This window comes from Zalophus californianus, chromosome 3 (assembly GCF_009762305.2).
Source record: "Zalophus californianus isolate mZalCal1 chromosome 3, mZalCal1.pri.v2, whole genome shotgun sequence".
Taxonomy (NCBI): Eukaryota; Metazoa; Chordata; class Mammalia; order Carnivora; family Otariidae; genus Zalophus; species Zalophus californianus.
The window spans coordinates 172,395,319-172,421,882 of NC_045597.1; the positions used below are offsets into that span (position 1 = coordinate 172,395,319).

General features: G+C 35.3%; 1 protein-coding gene across 4 annotated transcripts in view; it reads left to right on the top strand.

Moving 5' to 3' along the window:
• Window positions 1–26,564, top strand: part of SPAG16 (sperm associated antigen 16) — a 968,000-nt gene that overhangs the window by 707,420 nt on the left and 234,016 nt on the right. Inside the window, exon 16 of one of the 4 annotated variants that reach the window (XM_027589889.1) lies at window positions 2,977–3,082. The exons of the other annotated variants lie outside the window; for them this stretch is intronic. Within the exon in view, the coding sequence (XP_027445690.1) occupies window positions 2,977–2,981 (5 nt within the window). The 3' untranslated portion in view covers window positions 2,982–3,082. Of the gene's footprint in view, window positions 1–2,976; window positions 3,083–26,564 lie in introns of those variants that run through there. 4 annotated transcript variants of the gene reach the window in all.

Genomic DNA, 26,564 nt, shown 5'->3' on the forward strand with positions numbered 1-26,564 from the left:
ACCACCACCACAGGAATCTCCCCAGAAAAACAACCTAGTAGTAATAACCTAATAATAATCTGCCAGGTTCCTGATGTGTCTTCTGCACAAGGGGATATTTTAAGTGCCTCTATCTTCCTAATGGGTACTAGAACTCCAAACCCACACTTCAATATAAATTCTTTTCAGAGAATCAGGCAGGGCTTGATTATGGGAGCACCTGCAGGACCTCTCTTTCTGCCATTTATTTAAATCCTGGCCTGATTAGAAACTGAAATAAGAATGGAAGAAAACAAGCTAGCTTGTTTTATCTCTAAGACACATGGCAGAGTTAACCTAAGTTGTTCCTCCTAAGAGCAAGCCCATTCTACCACATAATTTTCCCAGTAAAGAAAGCCACAAGGAGAGAGGATAAGTTATGAGAGAAGAGGTGACCAGATGACCCTACTCAATTATTTATAATCCCATTATTTTCTCTCCTGCTTGCGTGGCTCTATTGTGTATACAAATCCATTTTGTGCATAAGTAGAATATGGACCTCTCTGATACTGGAGAAAAGAACTGGGAGAACTGAGGAAATCAGATTATGTATCCCCCTTGGAGACCCAAGTGGATGATTAATGCTTGGAATGAAGTATACTATACTCTAGGAACTGGGCAAGGTGCTTGTTCTTTTAGTCATCACAACACTATGAGTTTGGTTCCATTTCTCCTATTTTAAAGGGTTTTGAGAGCTTTATTTACCCATACCTATTAATAAATATACATGTTTGTACAGTCTTGTGAAAACCCAAATTGCATTTCATTCAATCTTTAGCTCTAGGAAATTGTAAATAAAAAATTTAGAGATTCATAGAGACTGGTTATACTTTATCTGTAGGGGAAAAAAAAGAAATCTATTTTTTTCTTTTTTTTTAATGCTATTTCCTATATTAGAAGCAATTTTATTTACCCTATAGCAAGTATGGAAAATAACATGCTAATAAGTGGGAACACCTCGAAAACTTTAATTAAAGGCATATTGACAAAGATATATTAATTCATGGATAGCATTCATAGTTGTACAAATTGTTATGGCCATGAACTTGTTCCAATTGGTCTACCATCCACTCTGATTGGTGGCAATGCCATAGAAGTTGCTAAATTTAGATTATCATCCCCAAAATGGACCATAAATTCTGAGAACTAAAATGCATTTGAATTACATAAATTACAACAGATTAATATAAATAAATGTTAGTGACTTTTTCAAAATATACTAGAATTTATATGTGTTACAAAGTCTTGTTCTTTCAGATTGTGTTTGAAAGGTTGTATAATCTAATGACAACTTCATTGCACAAACTACAAAGCCTCCCTAATGGAATTGTACCCACAGTTTTAAAAATAATGTTTTCAGATCACCAATACTCACCAATAACTGAATATGGATTGATTTTTAGAAACATCTAGAAATTATTGTCATCTTAAGAGTCAGAAAAGAGCATTTGAGTGAAGCACAAGATGAGGCTCTAAAAAAATCATCTATGATTTGTAACCCGAAATTGAGCAGGACACTTAATCTCTGTTGACTTCAACTTTTGCCATCTCTAAAATGAGAGGTTTGGGTAGGCGACTTAATCAATTAGGTTTATAGCCAGAGTTTCACATTGTATTTCCTTGTATTCATTAGCACATGGTGTCGTGAGATAAAAATAATATTCTAAACTAAAACTTAAATGCATTTTATACTACTTAAAACTTGAAAATAAAATATCCAAAGATAAGTGAAATATTCCACTCTCCTTTGATCCAAAAGGGAAATATAATTTGTTATAGAAGTCAAGATTATTTAAAAATTGAGCCTCAAATTTAAATGAAAGCTGTATTTCTCAGCAATACAAAACTTTTATTCTTGCACTCCCAGCAATACATTTGGTCTCTGTAGCAATAGGAATTTTGGCAAAAAATGCCTAAGTCCCAACATTTTAATAAATTAATGACTTGACCAAACTCTTCTTACAAGACTATGTAAGGTAATAAGAATCTGGCCCGTTCTGGTTAAATCAGAGCAGAACATAATTAATCGTACCAATTACAGCATTATATAAGTGCAATCAGCAACTGCAATTGCTCGGATACAAAAAAGTCATATTTGTGTTGTTAATTTCTTAATTTTGTGCAGTATTTTTAAAATAAGAATAGTTATAATTATTGCTTAGCTCTGGTATAGTTGACTACATAGAAGTATAAATGTAACATTATAGGCATGTCAAAAAGGCACTTGGAAATGTTTTCCTATGTAAACAAAATGTCTCCTTGGAAGTTGTTACAAAGCTTATATACATAATTATATACAAAGAATTTAAATCTGGCACATGTCCAAATAATGACAAATTCTTAATCAGTATCATCATATTTAATGATTTGTTTTGTAGTATTAATGTAAGAAGCATTTTTCAAACGGATTTATAGTAGTTATATACATATTACAATTAATGTGCTAATGCCTCATTATTTTTCAATACATTTAAGAAATCAAAAAGATTTGTATCTGTGTAGCAAGTATGAGAAATTAGTTGCATGAAAAGCTGTATCTTAATATCATCTAGGCAGTACTATATCCCAATGCCTATAATTAGCTATGCCTGTATGTTTGCAGATATAATAAAAATCACATGTATATGCTAGCATAGATCATTTTGAAATATGACTAATGACATTTTTACACATATTTTAACCAAGAAAAATGTATTTGTATGAAGAAATAAAGCATAATCAGCCTTTGAATTTTTCTAAGGGTCACACAATTATAGTATTAAGAGGAATGTGTTATTTTAATCTAATAGCATATAATAGTGATTAGATTTTAAATGAAACAGTTAAAATTTGCAATCTACACATATTTAATGGCCCAAAGTCAAGTAGCCCAAGAATTTGTCTTCTTTTTAATAGACTGTGTATACAAAATTGAATAGATAATCATCTTTAATCTGCCAAACTGATACTTTTTAATAGGATAATCCTTTAAGAGAAGTTGCCGTTCAACAGATGTGCAAATCAACCCAGAACAAATAGCATGCTACTCTTGGAGATGGAGCTGCACAGTTGGTACTTGTGATAACTCGCAGTTATATTTATCTAAAATTGAATTTTGAACAATATTCAAATATGATTTACTCAAATCTGATTGACCTTAGAAGTATCTTTTCTCACTTGTAATATGAGGAGTATAAATTAAAATTGTTTAAATTCATTTTCATGCAGCATCCTTTACTATGTACTCTTCCCCACCAAAAGAAAAAAAAAATTTAAAGGAAGATATAGTGTAGTACTGGTATTAAGAAAATCAGTACTCTGTTAATATTTTGAAATAATGCGTTTGATAAACACCTTGGAATAATAGATATGCATTTCAAGCCATGCTTTCTATTATCCAAGTATTTCATCATTCCCTCTCTTGTACTTTTGTTGGTCTAATGGTAGATATTATCTTAGGGCAGTTGACAAATATTTAGCGTAAGCCTACCAAGTGCCAGGCGCTGTTCTATATTCTGGGATTTGTGAAAATAGGGAAGATTGTATTTACAAAACTGAAGCAACGGACATGAATCTGCAGGTCATAACTGGGAGTGCTGAAAACTCTAAGTCAAACTCTTCCTCGTACAATATGCTACATGTGCCATCAGAGTGTTACTGATAAAGAATAGTATCCTGTAGGTGTGTATGGAACTGGAGAAAAAAGGCAGTCCCTCCTATAATGTTAACGATATAATTATCCACCTATGTTCTCATGGCCTTGGCTTAATTTGAAGTTTTGATTACTGCTTCTTCCTTTTGCTATGCCTCCCCTAATGTTTGATTTGTTCCTTCATCCATGCTGCATTAGGATCCATTCACCCCTATCAGAATTTAACTGTGACAATGAATACTTTTGCTCCTTCTGCCTTTCTTCCACTTTTGTCTATGTCCTTCATTTTTTTTTCCTCTTCCTCTTGTTTTTCTCCCTTCTCTTCATTCATTTGATCCTCTCTTTTCTTTATCTTCTTCTTCCTCAAGTACCAAGAGCAGAGGTAATCAAACTTTTCAGTGTAAAATAATTATCATCAGAGTCCATTATTTTTCTCCTTTCATGTCCCCTCCCTACTGTCACTCTCCCCCACCTTCCATGGAAGTTTTTAAATGTCTTTGATATGTTTCCTTAGATTTATAGGTTATCTTTGAAGAATATGTAGAAATATTTTGTGACTATACATATCTATGACTTCTAAAGACTATATTTTGTTATACATTCCATTCAATCTCTTGCTTTTTTATTCTATGCTATGTTCTTAAGTTTTATTCATATTAATATATGTCTATCAGGTTTATTAGTTCTGTCTACTGGATACTATTCTATTTTATTCATCTTATCGTTTTATTTGTCCATGGTACTAGTGATGGGCACCTAAGTTCCTATAACTTCTGCTACTTCAATGTATGCTGTACTAAATATCTTCCTACATATCCTGGTGGTGGGCTTCCGTGAGAGTTTCTCTAGAGGGGACTTGCTATGCCACGGAGTATACGTTAATTTCATAAGCACTGCCACACTGCTCTTCAGAATCACTCCGCTAGTCTACTGTCCTTCAAAAAATCTCATTATCAACATTTAGTAGTACTATGGACTGATTTGTGTCATCCTTCCCCCCCCACCCTCCACTGCTAAATTAATAATGTTGAAGCCCTAACCCCAAATGTGACCGTATTTGGAGGCAGGACTTTTAGGAGGTTAGTTAAGGTTAAATGAGGTCCTAAGAGTGGTGCCATGATCCAGTAGGACTGGTGGTCTTATAAGAAGAGGCGTGCACATACACAAGGAAGGGCTATGTGAGCACTCAGGGAGAAAGCATCTATAAGCCAGGAAGAAAGCTTTCACTGGAACCTGACCATGCTAGTACCCTAATCTTGGGCTTCCAGCCTCCTGAACTCTGAGAAAATCAATTTCTGTTGTTAAACTACCCAGTCTATAGTATTTTTTTATGGTGGCCCAAACAGACTAAGGCAGGAAGTTATTCGATTTTCTAATTCTGCCAGTATAGCAGGTACTGTATACATTGTGTTTTCCTAACTACTAGTGACATTGAACATCTTTTTACACATTTTTCAGTCTTTCAGTCTTCCTCATCTGTGAATTAATTGCCCTTGCCCATTTTTTCAATTGAGTTTACTTTCTCTGAGGACCTATGATTTTGTAGTAATTACCTGTATATTAATTTACTGTTAGTTTTAACTGTAGATTTCTCCCCGAGAGTTTGCTGATTTCATCTGTGGTATCTTTTATTGAATTAAAATCTTCAAATTTCATGGAATCAAAACAATTTTCTTTTTATCTTAGTAATTTTTCTTCTTCTGGTAGATTACTTAAGAATATTTTCCCCACTGCTAGGTCACAAAACTATTCTCCTGCATCTTCCTCTTTCTGTCCTTACATTTACATTTCGGGGCTTTGATTCAAGGTGCAAGGAGGTGTTATCAGCCAGTGTCTCCTGCAATAATAACAAACAAATGAAAAATAAACCCAGGATCTTCCAAAGGATTTGCTTTTTGCTCATTTACAGAGAGTTTCGGGTAACTCAGCCTGATGCATTTTTCCTGGGCTCAGCTGAACTCCATGTGTGTGCTCACTCTGGACCTCAAGCCCTCTGTGGGACATATAACCCTCAAACAGTAAGCACAGCAGGAAATAAAACCAAATAATGCAATCACTTTTAAATCTTCTTTCGGATATGACGAATATCATCTGCTTAATGTCCTATTGTCCATAGTATGATCATAGCAAGTTATAAGCTAAGCCCAAAGCCACTTAGATGGGGCATATACTAATACTACAGAGTTTAAAGAACATGTCTCATGTTATTGGCTGGGAATTTTAAATCCCATTACAAGAAAGAAGCAAGTAGTTGGGAACAATAATTCAATGGCCATAGTGAGAGACTCAACGTAATTTTTCTATCCAGTAAGACAGTTTTCCTAATACCAGCAACTATACAATTTAAACCTTACCTCACTGTTCCTTGATATTACTTCTATCATTTATCAACCTCATATGGATAAATAGGCAAAATCTTTTTTCTAATCTTTTGGTAACATTATTTTTGAGCTGGTACAATTCTGTTTTTATTACTGGATGTTCTAGTATTAATATATGAATGTGAAACCACTCTCTTTTCTTTTTCAAAAGTATTTAGTGGACTTCCTGTTTCCTGGGATTTTTGAGTTATCCTTTTCAAAATTTCAAATTGTATTAAATTATATTAGAGAACGTGGCTCACTTTAGTTGATCTTCTGTGGCCTCTAGTATGGACAATTTTTCCTATGTTCCTTGTGTAATCAAAAAGAATGCATCTATGTGTATCTTTTGGGGGTTCAAACATTTTTATGGAACTCTTAGTTTGAGCTTATTTACTGGTTATTTAAATCATTTATGACATTTCTTATATATTGACTACTTGAGCTCTCAGTTTCTGAGATGAGTATGTTAAAATCTTTAACCACAAGTGTTAATTAATTTATCCTTGTAATTCTTTCAGTTTTTGCTGCATATATTTTGAGGCTATATTTTTTAGATACATATGTTCATAATCACTATATCTTATTGATCTTGTCTTCCTTTTATCAATGTATAACACCACTTTCATGGTGATTTTTCCTTAAGTTCCATTTTGTCTCACAATAAAAACTGGTACCCTCTTCTTTTGGGTGGGGAGGGATCATATTCCCTCATAATCTTTCTCTCTGTACTTTAATGTTTTGTATCTTTTTGTGGGAATTTTTTATTTGTTTTTATTTTTTAACTTTTTTGCTTTTTTTTTCAATCTGACTTGTGTATCTTTGGAATGATGAGTTTAATCTACTTATTATAGTGATATTTTTTTGACATCAATATGCTTGCATAGAAAATGCTTATATTGGAGCGCCTGGGTGGCTCAGTTGGTTAAGCGTCTGCCTTCGGCTCAGGTCATGATCTCAGGGTCCTGGGATCAAGTCCCACATCGGGCTCCCTGCTCAGCGAGGAGCCTGCTTCCCCCTCTGCTTGCCACTCCCCCTGCTTGAGCTTCCTCTCCCTACTAAATAAATAAAATCTTTGAAAAAAAATGCTTATATTAGGAGTATCCAGAGAAACAAACTCAATAAGGGTGTGTGTATGTGTGTGTTTGTGTGTGCAGCTTGTGTCCAAAGTCAGTATGAAGGCAGATTCCTTTTTTTCTCAGGGACCCTAGTCTTTGTTTCTTAAAATATTCCCCTGATTGGATGAGGCCTTCCCACATTATGAAGTGTTATCTGCTTTACTGAAAGTCTACTGATCTAAATATTGACCACATATAAAAATACCATCATAGTAACCTTTAGACTGGTGTTTAAAAAACACCAGATAAAAAACTGGGTACCATGGGTACCGTGGCCTAGCCAAGTTGACACATAAGATTAACCATCACAATGCCTTTCTGATACCTGTCTGGCCCTTGTCTCTTTTGATGATCTTAATTCTTTCAAGAAATATTTATTTTCCCCTATTCTAGATGCTGAGAACTGAGCGATGAATATAATATATACTCATAAATTATATATACTTATATATATATTTCTGCTCTCATGGAACTTTCTTTCTACTTGGGGGGAAGGCTCAGAAGGAGACATGATAAATAACTAATAGAATCAACACCAACATATATGCTAAATGGTGATAAGTACTATAAAAAATTAAGATGAGGGTAGAGAGTGATGAGGTGGACTATTACTTGAGAGAAGATATTCAGAGATGATTAGACTTGAAGGAATTAAGAAAATAGATTAGGTGGTTATAAAGAGGAAGAAGATTCCAGGCAGAAAGAACAGCAGTACAGTCTCTACATCAGAACCATATTTTCTGTGTGTGAGGTCATGTGAAGAGAAATATGAGGTCTGAGTTAGAGTGTTAGCCGTGGATGGTCTTGGAGGTTATGGTATAAACTCTTTTTAAAAAAGATTATTATAATAAATTATCTTAATTTTTTAAATGCATGCACATTAGATAGGGTATAGATTAATTAAAGTTTTGCCAAAAGAGAATAACACATGAAAATTAAAAGAGCCAATATAGGGGAAACAGTCAACAAAACCAAAAGATAACTGACAGAATGGGAGAAGATATTTGCAAATGACATGTCAGATAAAGGGCTAGTATCCAAAATCTATACAGAACTTATCAAATTCTATACCCAAAGGACAAATAATCCAATCAAGAAATGGGCAGAAGACATGAACAGACATTTCTGCAAAGAAGACATCCAAATGACCAACAGACACATGAAAAAGTGCTCAACATCACTCAGCATCAGGGAAATCAAATGAAAACCTCAATGAGATACCACCTCACACCAGTCAGAATGGCTAAAATTAACAAGTCAGGAAACGACAGATGTTGGCAAGGATGCGGAGAAAGGGGAACCCTCCTACACTGTTGGTGGGAATGCAAGCTGGTGCAACCACTCCGGAAAACAGTATGGAGGTTCCTCAAAAAGTTGAAAATAGAGCTACCCTATGACCCAGCAATTGCACCACTGGGTATTTACCCCAAAGATACAAATGTAGTGATCTGAAGGGGCACGTGCACCCCAATGTTTATAACAGCAATGTCCACAACAGCCAAACTATGGAAAGAGCCTAAATATCCATCGACAGATGAATGCATAAAGAAGATGTGATATATATATACATATATATATATACACACACACACACATACATATACACACACACACACACAACAGAATATTATGCAGCCATCAAAGAATTGAAATCTTGCCATTTGCAATGACATGGCTGGAACTAGAAGGTATTATGCTAAGTGAAATAAGTCAATCGGAGAAAGACAATTATCATATGATCTCACTGATATGAGGAATTTGAGAAACAAGACAGAGGATCATAAGGGAAGGGAGGGAAACATGAAACAAGATAAAACCAGAGGGGGAGACAAACCATAAGAGACTCTTAATCTCAGGAAACAAACTGAGGGTTGCTGGAGGGGAGGGGAGTGGGAAGGGTAGGGTGACTGGGTGGTGAAACTTGGGGAGGGTATGTGCTATGGTGAGTGCTGTGAATTGTGTAAAATTGATGAATCACAGACCTGTCCCCCTGAAACAAATGATACATTATGTTAATAAAAAAAAAGGAAAAAAAAAGAGCCAATATAGGGGCACCTGGTTGGCTCAGTCAGTTAAGCATCTGACTCCTGCTTTCGGCTCAAGCCATGATCTCAGAGTCATGAGATTGAGCCCCACATTGGGTTCTGTGCTCACTGTAGAGTCTGCTTATCCCTCTTCCTCTGCTCCCCTAACCTTCTCTCTTAAATAAATTAATTAATTAATTAAATATATTTTTAAAAAGAGCCAATATATTTGATCAAGTTAAAGAATAATCAGTAAATCAGTTTACTATTAATTATGGGTGATTAAATCACAGCAAAATTATGATCCTTATTTATGTCTAAAGACAGAGTGAGATGTAAGTCACAGACTCAATTATATAAAATATTACAGAAATCTAAATGTTGCAGACATTGCTAATAGGCAGCAACTAATGACATTATGATCATGGGCAATTTGATAAACTATTGTTACCTTTGCAACACTTTCTTCCTTAAAAAGCAGGAATGACATTTATATGAGCGTTGCTGAATGTTCTGTTGAGGAAGAGATAGTTCATGGTCTTGTTACACTCCACTTTCATATCAATAGAAAATTTACTCATTATTGCTATGAAAACATATACAGAGACATTTTGACATCAATAACATTTAGAGGTGCTTAACTTTTACTACTATCAGACTAACAACAATATTTTGTGATTAAATTGGTTTGGTTTGTTTTTCAGAATCTCCTTGAAGATATTTGCTTCTCTGTAAGCTTACATGGGGAAAGTGTTTTCATTGTAGGGTAAAAATTATATCAGTGAGAATTTTGGAGTATTTTGGTATGCATTCTGGAACAATGAAGCAATGGGAAACTGCTCAGAGACCTCATCTCAACATAAGAGGCCTATTAGAATAATATCCTATATTTGTATGATACTTCATCAATCTTAATATCATTCATTTCACCAGCATACCTTCTAATGCTTAGTCCTATGGGTTTTTCATGAGCAAAAATGACTTTTCTTTTAAAATATTTTACTTTGTTCATCTGCCATAGTTGACCTCCAGCTTGTTTTGAGACATTTGAATTCAGTTATATTTCTAGATTTGTCACCTCCATTCTGCCTAGACCCAAAATATCCTGTAACTTTTCTGTTTTGTTTTTTTTTTTTCCTTCCTGAAGTTGTAAATCCAATTAAACATTGCTACTTGTAACAAAGGCTCATCCCAGCTTTGGAGTTTAGAACAACTAGTTGATTATACTGTGATGATATTGTGTTGACAGTAGTACTCAACAGCCTCATCATGTCTCAGTTAACCAGATTAAAATATTGCTCTGCTATTATCAGTAATAAAGGTAGAAGTTGTGTTAACAAAGCCATATTTTTTTTTAAAGATTTTGTTTATTTATTTGACACACACGGAGAGGGAGAGCACAAGCAGGGGGATCAGCAGAGGGATAGGGAGAAGCAGGCTTCCCGCTGAGCAGGGATCCCGATGCGGGGTTCGATCCCAGGACCCTGGGATCATGACTGAGCCGAGGGCAGACGCTTAATGACTGAGCCACCCAGGTGCCCAAACAAAGCCATATTTGCTACAATTCAAAGTCAATTAGATTTCTCATGTGATGAAATTGTTAGATTCTCATTTTCAGTGTGAATGAAAAAGAAAACATTGTTCATACTAATTATAAAATAATAGTCAAAAATAATTCAAAAGGGCATCTTTGAACAGCAACCATGAAAAGATAAGAACTAAAAACAATTTGAAAATAAGCTTGAGCTTAAACGTGAGCTTAAGACTTGCTTAAATAGCTCATACAATGGAATACCATGTGACCATTAAAATGTCATAAATGTGTATGTAATGAAGTACAAAGGTAGATTTTCATGATGCTATTGAGGATTAAAATAGTGACAAAACAGAGTATAGGACATGATTTCACAAATAGTATCCAGACAGATGATTGATAGATAGATAGATAGATAGATAGATAGATAGATAGATAGATAGATAGATAGATGATAGGGGCAGGTCATTCTCCATTGGCTCTGTCCCTCCACTCATTCATTCTGTGCTCTTCTGTGCCAACCTTTATTCCCCTGGGAAAGCTGACTTGCCCATTGACTTATATTTGGAATTGACCAATGAGAGGCACTGACAGAAGAGGCAAGGGTAGGAGGAGAGATTGGAACATTTATTCCTTCTGATCCCACCTTAGGCACATTTGTGATGATGGCTGCATTGTTGGCAGCTATAGCCCCTATCAGGCAGCCCTACTTCCAGGGCTCCAGTTCTTAGCCAGGTACCACTTAGGTCATTTCCACCCTTTGCCCTTTCAAGCCTTGTGTAGTTGATCATTTTCTACTGCTCCTAATTTATGTGTTTATTTCCTTAATTTTTTCCTCTATTTTTCCCCTTCTGTAAATAGTCCATTAATAAGTTTTTTAATATTCCCATCTGGATATGGGTTCTGTGTTTCCTGCCAGGACCCTGACTAATACAAATGTACATGAAAAACCTGGCATTATAGCCATCAAAATGTGTATAGGCATTTTCTGTGAGGTGTTACCCTATTTTCTAAATTTTCTAAAGTAAATACATAATATTTTTGCAATATAAAAAAGGCAGAATAAAAATATCCTTATACATGAGAGAGAAAAAAAATAACAAGCAAATAAATAACAGTGATAGGAAACAATGAAGAACTGGTATCCTTTAAACTCCTTATTGTAGTTTGCTAGATTAAGCCTAATGATTTTCTACATCCAACCCTACATCCTACACAGCTTTTCCCGAAATGAGCCAAAAAGAAAAGAGAGGGAGGGCAAGTAAAGATGATTCATCTGAAGCCAAGTTAAAGATGGAATTAATACTTATGAGAGGTTAACACTTAATCCCCTAGCCTTCACTTTTGCATGAAGAAAGAGACCTAGAATATTCATAGCCCCTCTTTATTCCATCTCTGCCCCTCTATCCTGTGCAAGGGGTGGCTTGCTTAACTGGAGTTCAGAAGGAACTGAACAAGCCCCAATGAATAATTTCTCCAGCAGCTGTCTCCTTGGAAAAGTCCATCCTCTGACTACACAGTTCTTTCATCTATGGCTGCCAGCAGACTACTCTACTAGCAGAAGCCTGAGTTGTTGCGACTCTGTCAATAACTGTTTGGGTAGGCTCTAGTAATTGTAGGAACCAGTAGGACACTGATGAGGCTGCATATTCATGTCATATATTTATATTTGCCTTTATTTACATAAAAGTAATATTTTGATTTCCATTCCTATAATTCTTGTGTCTACTCCTCAGGCAGTTCCAATTGGAGTGGGAAAGGGAAAAGTACTTTACTGATGGTCTCAAATCACAATAATATTTATATTCCTTTTATTATGCCCACAGGCGGCATTATTTTTTAAGATGTGTATATTTTGTTATTCTAAATGTCTTATGTGATTATTGCTGACATTTTCAAAAAAGCAATGTAGAAATTACATAAAAGAAAAATAAATCATATGAAATCACAAATCAGAGTTAAAATATTTTATATTTCTTATGAAAACGTAAAATTACTCTAATTATATGTATAATGTAAAATTACTATGTATATCACTAAAAATAATAAAAATAATACACATATATATAGTATTTTACATTTTATATTTATATCCTAACGATCCCCCCATCCAACTTTATGTCCTAAAGTGTTCTAATAATAGAGTACTTTACACTTTACATTGGGCCCTTTTCATTTTAATTATATACAGAGGCAGTAGAGCAGTTAAGAAGGCAGCGTCCAGGGTGACAGGGATTGGTTTTGAATCCATATCCTACCACCTATTAGTTCTGTAACCTTGCGCGCGTTCCTTAATCTTTCTTGTGCCTAAATTTCCTCCTCTGTAAAATGAGGATAACAAAACAGTACCTGTTATGTTTTTTTGTGAGCATTCACAAGATAATCCATCTCAACATGGTAAAAAGGCTTAAGTCTCTATCCTCCCATGTTTATATTCTAATGGGAGAAGAAGAAAATTAAGTCTCCAACCGTCTCTGTGTCTCTCTCACACACATGCACAACACACACCGACACACACACACAAGACATGCCTAAATTGTATAAGAAAAATAAAGCTATGCTAGGTGTGTCGAGTGAGTGGGTGTAGAGAGTTGATATTTCAGGTAAGATATTCAGGGAAGACCTCTGAAAAAGAGCAACCTTCATGAATTGAGGATGTAAGTCATGCCAAGTCTTGGGAAAAACCATTTTGGGAAGAGGGTTCCAAGGGCAGACCTTGAGTTACAATAAGATCAAAGATATCCATGTGACTAGAGCAGAATGAATAAGGCAGAGATGGGCATGAAATAACTTTAGAGAGATAAGCTGGAGCTAGGTTATGAAACTCCCCCTAGGCCCTGGTAAAAAGGCTAAATATTATCTGAGTATGACAAAAAGACTGGACCATTTTAAACAGTGAAGTAATGGAACTTGATTTTCATTGGAACAAACCAACAAACAAAAAATAGTTAGCATGGGTGGCTCAGTCAGTTAAGCGTCTGCCTTTAGCTCAGGTCATGATCCAGGGTCCTGGGATAAGTCCCACATCAGGCTCCTTGCTCAGCAGGGAGGCTGCTTCTCCCTCTGCCTGCAGCTACCCCTGCTTGTGCTCTCTCTGTCTCTTTCTCTCTCTCTCTCTGACAAATAAATAAATAAAATCTTTGGGGTGCCTGGTAGCTCAGTCGGTTAAGCATCTGCCTTCAGCTCAGGTCATGATCTCAGCATTCTGGGATCGAGTCCCACATCGGCTCCCTGCTCAGCGGAGAGCCTGCTTCTCCCTCTCCCTCTGCCTGCTGCTCCCTCTGCGCATGCGCTCTCTCTTTCTCTGTCTTTGTCTCTCTCAGATAAATAAATAAAATCTTAAAAAAAAAAAAAGAACAGTTGGCAACTATTATAAACAAACACTCTATCCAGGTAAGAGTGGAAGCAGAGGGAACAGTGAAGATGTTCCTGCTATGACACAGAATTAAACTTAGACCAAGGCAGTGGGGCTTTCAGAGAGCAATGGGGTAATGGGGTGCATTTTCTGCAGAGAATTTCAAGGTAATAAAACCATCACCATACTTACAGCAATTCTAAACATCAGTGATTAATCACTTGTCCCCCAAAAGGCAAACTGTTCCAATTGCCCCTCCACACCCTGTTTATGCCAGTGGACCTAGATGACAACTGAGAAACTGTTAAAATACCATGATGTATTTTGAAAATAGAGTCAATAGAATCTGCTGATGAATTGAATATATGTGACAAAATGCAATCTCAAGCATATTTCCTGCAGCATTTAGGTGAAATATGACTGTCCGTGATGCTGTCTTCACTATGTACACTGTGTAGTATATAATAAACTTTATATATGGTCTATGTTAGTAAACTATGTACTCCACTCCATTAATTTTTCTTTCAATTAGTTTGCTAGTTGTACTCTATGATAAGGGTGTTTATTTATAATATCTTTTAATATTAGGTAATTTAAGTACCATTTAATTAATGTTGTTTTTCTAAGAGTTCTTAATTATTCTTGTTCATTGATTAATGTATTAGTTAAGATGCTTTTGGCTATAAGTATGAGAAAACCCAAGTGGAACTGACAAAAAGGAACCTTATTATCTCACATAAGAGAAAGTCCACAGGTAGGACTGCCTTCAGATTGGGTGAGCAAACCTAAGGTGTTTTTAAGGTATCGGGTTCTTTCTTTCCCTTTGTTCTGCCATCCTCAGAGTCAGCAGTAAGATGACTCTTGTATCACCACAGATCATATTGCAAGAAGAAAACAACCAGGGGAAGTCATGAGACGGTCTCTTCCTGTGGCTCCTGGAAGAGAGAACACTGTTTCTTAAAGTCCCAAGTAGACTTCCCTCATGTCTTTTGGGCCAGGATTGGGTCATGTGTCATCTCATTATGAGGCCCTAGAAAAGGGAATAATTACTTTTATATCAGACAGTGGTGTCAGTTTTCTCTTGTGCACATGGCTGCCAATGTGTGTGTTCAGAGAGGGAAGGAAGGAAGGCAAGGGGAAAGAAAAAGAACTAGACAGTAGGGAAATGGCTCTAACTCGAGCAATATGAAAGTAACTCAGGAGGCAGAGAGTATCTACTCCTGGAATTTTGGGGAGAGAGTGGAGGAATATTGCTTTGGATTGGAAAGGGAAAAACAAAGCATCAGAATGAATTTGAGCTAAAGCAGAGGCTTCAGAACTTTATTTTAAAAACAACCCACAGTAGGAAATTCATTTTATATCACAACCCTGAAACACAATCTAAACATACCTTATGTGTGTGTGTACACACATATATAAATACACATGTAATATATATTATATATTTATCATTTTATATGATATATGATATACATTATATATCATTTTCAACCTGTACTACATTACATTTTATGACCTAATTATTGGTTTCAAGCTGCAGTTTGGAAAATCCTGATCTAGTAGATCTCTCGGGCCAGTGTCTACAGCATCTCAAGATGCATACTCATCTTCCCTCATGCTGGTAATCCTTTGTATCAAGTTTATATTGTGAGTGGTAGCTTGATTTGCCTCTTTAATATTTACTCTGTGTGGCTTGTGAGGGAGTTTGGCTGAGGAAAGTTATGCTGGGTGAATTGCCTGAGAATAAAGGGAAATGAGCCCCCCCAGGTAAGTCTAGACTCAGTTACCAGCAAACTTCTAAATGATGTATTTCTCCTGGTGAGAAATCAAAATCATGGGAAACTGACAAGTCAGCCTGAGCAAGTGTTGTTACACCAAATGCAGCTACTTCACCAGAATGATTATGCCTTTAGGATACCACACTTACACATTTTACATCACTTTAAAACTAAATAATCATGGTTTTGTAAGATGTGTTCCAATTTTTTCTATTAGTGGTTTCCAGAAACTTCTATCTTTTTGTAGGTTAGAACACTGAGTAAATTGTCATATGAAATAAGATGTGTAGAAAAAAGCCTAGTTGTATCATGTAACTCATAATTTGATAATCCTTGGGCATGTCTGATTATATTGTAAAAGTCATTATTTCTTGGACTATAGCAGTATCTGAGAGGTAAATCAATCTATTTTTTGATGCAGACCAATAGTTTAATTTTGTTCCACTTTAACTCCTCATTTTGTATCAAGAAAGGATGGGTTCATAGTTTGACTCCTTTATTCTAAAGAAGTAAATTAAATTTCAAAGTATTTAATTCAGAAGTGAGTTAGTGAATGTTTATTTTAACTTTCTTTTGTACATTTCTGTCTCAAAAGCCAGGTAGTATTTTACATTTTGGTCATTTTTCTTTTGCTGAGATAATGAGGGTGGGGACTTTTTACAACTGCAGGCAATTGCTTTGAGCTCTAAGCACTTTGAAGAGATTAGCCCCATTGATATTCTCTTTATTTTTTGGAGAGAAATGCTGCTCTCCCCTGAGTATAGGAAGATGGACAGCTATTGAATAGAAACTGCTTTTGTCTAGCGGATAGTATAGTATTAAATATTCTATTCTCAAAGACATATATGCAACATTAGAAAGTTCTCTAAAATGATTGGGAGCCTCCTTACACTGACTTGTTAATTTTGTCAAATTTAACCAAATTTAACCAAAGTTAAAGTTGGTATCATTTGCCTGAAAAATCTTGTAATATTGTATTATTATATTGTATTATTGTATATTATATTGTATTATTGTAAATATTGTATTAGTAAGCCAGCCAACTTGGTGATGAGCAAGTTAATTATCCTGGGCAATAAAAGGGGGGAAATGGCATGATTTCTGCCAGCAAAACAGTGAAAAATATGAGTGAACTATTTGGTGGTCTGCTCACCTAGTTGGACTTAGCTGGACAGTGACCTGTCTCTCCTGTGTGAGTTCGATCAGAGATATTTTTCTTTGATTTAAAAATGTTACACTTTGCTAGAATTGAAATGAAGCCATACAAATAATGTTTTATTCCAGATGACTCTGTATCCATTATGTTATTGTTATTTCAGACAGGTTCAATTAGCAAAAATCTCAATTCAAATGACTTTTCTGTCATTAAAAAAAAAAAAAGTCTTCTGTGGGAGAGGGGTATGCGTATGTGAATATATATATATTTTCCAGGGCTGCAGTTCTATCCAGTGTCTGGCTTAAATACAAGAGCTTCCCCTACTGATTAGCTTGCTCCTGCAGACAATCAGTTAAATACTAAAATCTTTTTTTTTTTTAAATCTTTATGAAGGTCATCATATCCTTCCTTTTCTGAAAGAATCCCTTGAAGTTCAATGGCCTAGCAGTTTCTGTTGCCTTGTGTTCCTTGCTTTGTTATATATACATAAAAAAGAATGTTATTTTCATTCAGAGAAGGTAGTAAAAACCTGCGATTTAGCAAACAGGGTTATCATCAAATAAATGTTTTATTTATGCTATTCAGACTGCCTATCTTCAGGATATCACAGGTATTGATGAATTTCAGGTCAATCGGATATGTGAAATAGAAGTGTCATACTATAAGCTCATGATTATATCCTGTGGTTTAAAACAGTGAATTTGATTACATGACATGTTGCTGTACCCTCTGTGTTCTTACTGCCTTTGCACTTGAGTTAATCTGCCTTTGCAAATTCTAAGAACCAGTTCACTGGGAAAGGACCTGTGATGTAATTCTATCCATTTCTCCATGATGTTAGAAATTAAAAACTCCTACCACCTTCATTCCTAGAACTTCATAATTCCAATCACAATAGCATCATCAAAGATCCTGGGCAGGCTCTCATTTGGCACGAGGACAGAAAAATAAAGACAGGTATGGGATTTCCTGAAAGATGTCTAGGATCAGAACATTGAAATTCTGTTTTATCTCCAAGAACACCTCACAGAACCCCAATATTCTGTGACTTCTTAGTCCTGTAAACTCGAGTAAATGAGATTTTTCCAAGATCATTAAAACTTTCATGGTGGTAAAAACCTGAAAGACCAATTACAGGCTCCTTTACATTGCAATAAGTTGTTTCCGGGTGCCTAGAATGTAAAAGTTCTCCTTTTTCAGTGTACTTGTCTCTAATTTACAAAATATATTTTGTTCCTTTGTTCCACTTTGTTGAGTTTGTTGTTTTGTTTTTTTTGCATTTGCCTTATAGATACATTTAAATAAACATTTGTTGATTGATAATTATACAGAAAACATTTCTTGAGGGTCTTTGACCCTAGTCATTATCAATGCTTTTTTGCAAGATTTTCAGATGATTTCTGAAAAGCACTCATTAAGCTGTTTGAAAGTTTAAATTTAAGCATATTTTTAGTACCTTTGCTCCACTTTTAAAGGAGAAATTTGGCTCCTTGTACTTACAAAGTGTACCAGCAAATTATCTCTACTCCTATGTTGTAAAAAGATTTTATTTTGTCCCATAGATTGAGCAGTTCCATAAATGACTAAAGAATCAGGCTTAAAGATATGGATTTGCAATTGATGCTAGTGTATCAAGAGTTACTAAAGTTCCTTGAGATCAGTCAATACCATAAGTGAAAATTTATTAATGTTGAAAACATTCAGTTAATGTTACTAGCAGTATTAGTAGCAAGTAGCAGTAGATAGCACATGAAAAAAAATCAATCCCAAAAATCAGTGGCTTAACACAAAGATGTTGACTTCTCACTCACATCAGTCCAATGTGAGGAGGTCTCTACTCCAGGTGACCATGGCCCAGGCTGGCAAAGTCTCTTCCATTTTCACCACATTGTTTCAAAGTTCGCTCTGAGTATCAACATCTAGCCAGTAGACAAGAGAAGGAAAGAAGAAAAGAAAAGCATGCTTCTTATTCATCCTTGCAGGCATAAAGAATAAATCTTTTCTACTACTAGGGCCAAAGGCCTTCAATAAATGTTCACTTCATTCAGCTAGCCAGATACATGGCTCTGCTGGATACAAGGAGAACTGAGAACTGTATTTCTGACATAGAGCCATTTTCCACCAACTCTACTCTGTGGAAGGGGTTCTAAATCTGGTGGAGAACCAACAGTTGCCACTGCACTGTGTCAGTTACTATTTTTGCAATCAATGGAAACACTGACTCTGCTAATTTAGTTTAAGAAGGAGTAAATTAGAAGAACATGATGTGGTTTGCAGAATCCAAAAGAAAGTTTAAACTGAACAGCCAAGACTGAGAAAATACTGGAATCGGAGAAGCTACAGAGATATTAGAAATTGGATTAATGGACATGGTCTTCAGAGTACTGTCAACAAGATAAGATGGCTCCAGCCACTCTCAGCCCAGGTGTTGATTCAGTCAAGATTCAGAAAGAATCTTTGAGAGAAAAAAACATCACTTTCTCTCCCTGTGGCTGGTAGAAAGTGGGGTGCTTTGATTAACAGTTCTCCAAGATTATATTCAATGGAAGACAGGAAGATTCCCAAAGCCAAGACAATGTACAGGCATTGTCAGATGAAGGGATAATAGAGGACAGGAAGATTAAATGATATATATACTTTTAAAAAATCAGATGTTTCAGACTACTTTTAGTTCAGTAAATTCAAAGGCAAGTAACAGTTTCTGGTCTAAACAGCAAGGAGAAATAACTGATAAATCAACATCAAAATCCGATAAAAGACTTCATAATCTATCAATTACAAAATCCTTCTCCCTTTTTTTTATATTTCAATAGATAAAATTATGAACTCTCAGAAACTAAGTTGTTCTTTGTGTAAAAGTGAAGGTGAGATGGGGCACCTGGGTGGCTCAGTTGGTTGAGTGTCTGTCTTTGGCTCAGGTCATGATCCCAGAGTCCTGGGATCGAGCCCCATGTCGGGCTCCCTGCTCAGCGGGGAGCCTGCTTCTCCCTCTGCCTCTGCTGCTCCCCCCTGCTTGTGCTCTCTCTCTCTCTGACAAATAAATAAAATCTTTAAAAAATAAATAAATAAATGTGCAGGCAAGGACATTTTCTGTCATGTGAGGCAATGGGGTTTGGCTGTGGGGATTCTTGGGTTGCAACCAACAGAAACTAACTGGGGAGTTATGGTGAAACAGCAATGAGAGTTAATATATTCATCATTTTAAGTGTTGTGATTTCCTTGGAATATTTCATAATAAAAAAGATTATTACTGTTTGTAAATAAAGCTACAATTTGCCAAAGAGATATTCGAATATGCTAATTTGTATTCCACCAAGAAATACATTTTTGGGGGGTTGGGAGGGATGGGGTGGCTGGGTGATGGACATTGGAGAGGGTGTGTGCTATGGTGAGTGCTGTGAATTGTGTAAGACTGATGAATCACAGACCTGTACCTCTGAAACAAATAATACATTATATGTTAATTAAAAAAATTTAAAAAAAAAGAAATACATTTTTTAACCTGTGTTTCTAGGGTGCCTCCAGATTATACATAGGCTTATTAAGGGATTTTTTTTTCTGGCAGCATACTCAAATATAACATTTACCCCTGCTCCCCACCAAAGAACTATGGGATGAAATAAATCCAAATGAACAATATCTAAGTGAATAAATGTTAAGATACTCTATAGGATAGGAAGTTGTTCATTTTTTTAAAAAAAGAGTATTACTAGGGTTAGAATTACTATAGATAGTTATCTCTAAAAATGAAGACAAGGTTTGAGAATTATAGCATAGACCTGTAGAAACTAAAAATTACAATGAAAAAAATCCTTCAAGCAGATATTGATATACCCCTCTAATCAGTTCACTCTACCCTGTAGTTGTAATTCTCCAAATAGGCTACTAAGTTGTCTTTCAACGGTTTATTTCAGCAAATGGCTGCTTTGTCTATGCACAAAGAAAAGGAAATAACCCTATAATTTTGTAGATTTTTAAAAAATCAAGCTAACAAAAAGATTCTTTTCCTTTTCCTTTGAGTCCAAAGAATGTACAGTTGGGAGCTCAGTAAGACAATCTTCCTCTCACTCTTTCTTCAAGTGTCTGATATAACAATAGAAGTACAGTAATGGTCCATTTTTTTTAAAAGCTTCCGAGGCTGGTGTACTCTCCAGTGAGACACTCTAGTAGGATTTGCTCTGTGTGTGTATGTGTGTGTGTTTATACATATTTTTTTTAAAAGAGTTCTTTACAAAACAATTTTTTTCTTTGAAGTTAAAGTGGTTCTTCTAGACATTATTAGCAGATCACTGGAGTTAGAATTTTATGCTCGCTTATTTGTTTCTTTAAATTTCTATTTGTGAAATATCTCTTATTTGCCTATAATTAGAGCTAAACCCTAATTCCAGGAATGCTCATAAATGTGGGACAATTATTGGAAAATTAATTAAGGTCTCATTTCAAGTTTAATGTTTGGATGCTCTGTTAATGGCAACTCTTGAATATGTTAGCATATTACATTTATATAAAAACTAGAGCAATCTTTCTTTTCAAGGCATATGAAGTTATTGTCCTATTAGACACATGTATCCTATTGCCTGTAGAAAGGAACATCCTCCACACTGTTGCCTGAGCTCAAAACCCTTGAATTTTCTTCAACTTTTTTTCTTAACATATGGAGTATCACTGAGTGCTATTTTGCTTGAGAAATAACTCCACATCCCCCGCCCAACCTAGAAATGTCTTTTAAAAGGCTGACCTGATCATAGCAGTTCCCTTCTTTAAAATACTTGATGGGAACTACTGTTCTACCAGCCATTTCTTTAGATTGCAGGCATTCTCAGGACTCTACATCTTTGCCCTCTGGATTCCTGCTTTCCCCGTTTCGGCCTGGAAAATTCTTATTCATTCTTTAATGTTCTATTCACATAGTACTTGTTTTCTAATATCACTCTCTCACTTATACTCCTCAACTCCAACCCTCAGGCAGAATAAATTTCTTCCTCATCTGTGTTCTCTCACTTTGTACAGATCTCTATTGCTTATCAAATCACATTAGCATTGATTTTTGTTTCCTCTGGCATCTCCCTTGCAGGACTGAATTCATGAAGAAAGGGATATTTGTACACCCTTGTGTTCCACATCTCTGACATTCCCCAGCTTATTGTAGGTGCACAATAAATGTTTATGGAACCACTTTGTAGTTAATTTTATGCTGAAATAGACATGGCTAAAGCAGAGAGAATTCTAGACTATCTGTGGCCCAACACATTTGCATATGATAATCAACTTTACATACAATTAGATTATAAAGTTTATCATCATTATTGCAAAATCTAAAGCATGAAAACATTAATCCTTCAACTTCAGAGCTCCTCACTTAGCCTGCCCTAAGGAGAAATAGAAGTTTGTGTACCTCAGAAGGCCAGATCACTGGGCACCCAGTAAGAATTATGTCAAAGGAGGTCTTGTGTCAAAAAAAAGACATGCTTATAGAAGTTATTATATTTGCTTTCCAGTTTGTGCTGGTGTTTTTATAGTATGACTAAATATTATATTGTGGTTTATTGAGTATTGATATTTCTGCTAGTGTCAAATTAATACTACAATTAAGTTTCACGATAACTGACAAAACCACAAGCTTCTTCTTGTAAACAGAAATATCCTCTGACTTAACAATAATTCCTAATTATTCAGAAATGTTCAAGATAAATTTTAAGTAAAAAAGCAGGATATAGATATGTGTCTCCCAATTTTGTAAAATACATATACATATATATACACATATCATAATATATATATAAAGTATATATATAACATATATGCTTAAGTATATATATTTAAGTATTAAGTATATATACTGGCATATACAAACATACAGGAGAAACTGAGGGGAAACATAGGTAGTTATCTTTTCTAAATTTTCTATAATGGCCATATTTAATTTTTATTATCCATAAAAATATTATTTTTTAATGTTATTCATTGTAATATAATTAGATCTAATGAGGCTATTTTTGGAATAAAAAGTTCTTGTTTGACTGAATTATCTTTCTTTAGACAGAAGATACTAGATTCCTGCAAACACTGGTATATTTTTATAATAAACTAATCTAGAAAATTGGGAGGTAAGAGTCTTGTGGTTGCTACATTATGTAGTTTGTAAAATAATGGAAGTGATGGTAATCAATGTAGAAAACTGCATACGTAAAATTGAAAACAGATGCTAATACACAGGTGGTTGAACAAAAAATAATATGGCCCTAGTTCAGCACTCTTGTGCTGAAGGAACATCTGGTTGTGTGTGTTTTAACCCAGAGCTAGAACTTGCTAACCAGAAATAAAATTAAGAAATTGTTTGAATGAGTAGCGTTGAATAAAAAAAAAATGAATTTCAAGGTGATCCTTAAGTCCATGTTGCTTTTAAATGCCTGTAAATTCATGAGGCTGATTCACATGAGCCATGCGTGAAGATATCTTAATAAAAAAATCTTACAGATATATCACATGTGTACATGCAACTAAGTTTGTTTTATAGCACACAGTATCTGAAGTTAGACACTCCTACACAAATATTCTGATGATTTTTATGAACAAGAGACATTATCTGGAAATATATTCTTCTAAAAGTCTTTCTTCTTGAAGTATGTTTATTATATGTAATATGTAAATAAAACCATAGCTATGTGTCATATGTGGAATGCTTATAAAGTTTTCATTTGACTAATGAACACTTATTTAAAACCTAAGATGACCTATATGCAGATCTTTTTAAGCTTCCACCAAAACAAATAATATATGTGTCCAGGACAAGACGTTACAGCCATAGAATCTGAATAGTGAAAAATATTCTAGGCTCCAATCACTTGTTTACTTCTAGAAAGTAAACTCCAGTAAAACAAAAGTTAAAAGGACAAGGAAAAAAAATTATCTCATCCCTAGGAATTTGTTGTAATAGTACTTGGCCTTTGCCACTTGCAAAATTAGAAAGAACAGATGGACCTGTGTTCAAAAAGAACCCATTCTCTGGTTATGTTTTTATAGCCGGCATTGTTTCCATTGAGTTTTGTGCTAACAGTTTGTATAATTATTTTTCCTATTTGGCCATAATATTGTGAGTGTATGAAATGGGCAATATGTCAGGAATAATTAGGCCCCATGTGCTGAAACCCCAGTGGAAAAACCCTCTTTTATAGAAGCAACTCATTACCTGTAGACCTGTCAATTTTACTTAGCAAAGGCCATCTGTTTGTAGCCACCTCTTTTCCCAGAGGAGAAATTCCTCTTCCACAAAGAACTGCTCCATGATGTCAAAACACCTTTCTCCATAAAATGGCCTCTCTTGTCTTTACGTCTTTCTGTGCCCTCTAAACGGAGTTATACAACCAACAAAGATGGCTCTATATAACTTAAGAGCTAAAATAAAATTAATCTAATAGACAATGCCATCAGAGAATGGGTATATTATAAATGTGCTTGGGTGGATTTATGGCTACAGGAAGCTTTCTCATGGACTATAACTATTACAAAATATTCACAGGTACTTTAACTCTGGGTTTATCAGCATCAGTAAGCCAACTGGTAATTGTCAACCACATTAAACTGGAATATTCCAATTTCAACTTAATTTGGTATTATAAGGAACATTATGAATGAAAAGAAGTGGTTTCATGTGCCTAGAATTTTTTCTTCTTATTATTTTTCAGGAAAGTGCATAATTGATGTTGGAATAGTTCAGATATTAGTAGACCACTCTGGGTTAGCGTCTGTCGGTTTTAGAGATATCCTCCTGGATCAATACTATGGAGGAATATAAAGCTGTAAATGTTCGGCATCCTCCAACCCCCACCCATTTCACAACAAACTAATTTCAATTTTACCAAGTATGAGGATGCATGTTTTAAAGGTACCAGAGACTACGGTACCTACATTGCCTACAGTTGGAGAGTAATTCAGAGGGACATTAGGAATTTACCAGCAGTCTGTGCTCAAGTTTGCATGTTTATACACATAGTGAGGGAAGAATGAAGCAGGACTGACATTTCTGCATAAGTCTTGTAATTCTCCGCCATTGTCATTGCATATTTAGATTTATCTAGAGCAGAGTAGGATTTTTTTTTTTTTTGTCTTAAACCTCTTTTCTCATATGATGCCACAGTGATCTGCAGTGAGTTAACAAGTAATACCTGCACTATCTCAGTGTAAAAGGACAGATGACCATAAAAATTACCCAGAACTCAGAATCAGTATGTACTCCTGTTATAATCCCTGGAATAGCATTCAGGGGTCCTGTATTCCCAAGATGAGTTTCAATAAGCTATAAATAGATTATAATGTTCTTCCAATTTAATTACCAGCAAACTTTTTCTAGGAAGTCAGCACTCAGCCTTCTCTAAATGACAAGTTAATGCACTAAGAACCAGGCATCATTTAGAAACCAACATGCACCACAGTAATAAAGAATAAGCACAAAAGAAAGGGCAAGAATATCTGGATACTCAGAGTTGGGCCAACCATCCATATGTTGCTGTAATTAGGTACAAATTGTGCACGGTGTCTGCAATGTGGGCTCTTATAGTGGTTCCGGAGATTGTATTTTTCTTATACCTAAAGAACTTTTCTGGAATAATTAATAACTCAGGCAGTGTGTGAATGTTCTAATACTGTACAATGCAAAATGACCTTTGACTTTCACCTAGTCTAAACTGAAGCTAAACCTTCCTGAATCCATTTTGGGATTTGAATGAATTTCATTTAAAAATTTGTGTTCTCGGGGCGCCTGGGTGGCTCAGTCATTAAGCGCCTGCCTTCGGCTCAGGTCATGATCCCAGGGTCCTGGGATCGAGCCCCACGTCAGGCTCCCTGCTCCGCGGGAAGCCTGCTTCTCCCTCTCCCACTCCCCCTGCTTGTGTTCCTGCTCTCGCTCTCTCTGTGTCAGATAAATAAATAAAATCTTTAAAAAATAAAAATATAAATAAATAAATAAATAAATAAAAATTTGTGTTATCGCTCAGTTCAAGTCATCCTTGATTGCTTTAGTTATCAGTTTTATTAAAAATATAAGTATTCTGTACAATCTACAAGTAATTTACTTAGCATTAGTTTATGTTTTCCAACTAAATTTAGAAATGATTTTATAAAAAATCATTTCCTGATTTGACATGGCGGAAAATATAACATTTTTTTTCTCTGTCAAGGTGATCCCAAAGGAGGTTTTAGCATAGCTTCCTGTTTTATAAGCCATCTCCTTTCTCATTTCCCTACTCTAATGGCTACCAATCCTGCTATATGAACACAGTGAGGAGACATAATGGAGACGCATATAAAACTGCTCCACTCATAGACACTCTTTATAAAGGGCACAAGAATTATAGAGCCTGGTTCTAGCTTCACATACTTCATCTTTCCTTCCTCCACTTTTACTTATTTTTTTCACACATCTAATTTTAAATTTCATAAAACAAAAAGTCTTGTAATCCTCTGCCACTGTCACTTCCACAAGATGTAAAGCTGTATATTTTAGTCCAGGCAAATATCCAGCAATCAAGCAGATGGGTTTAAATTTTGTATTAAAATATAAACAATAGGAAATGCTTAAAAGATGATTCTGA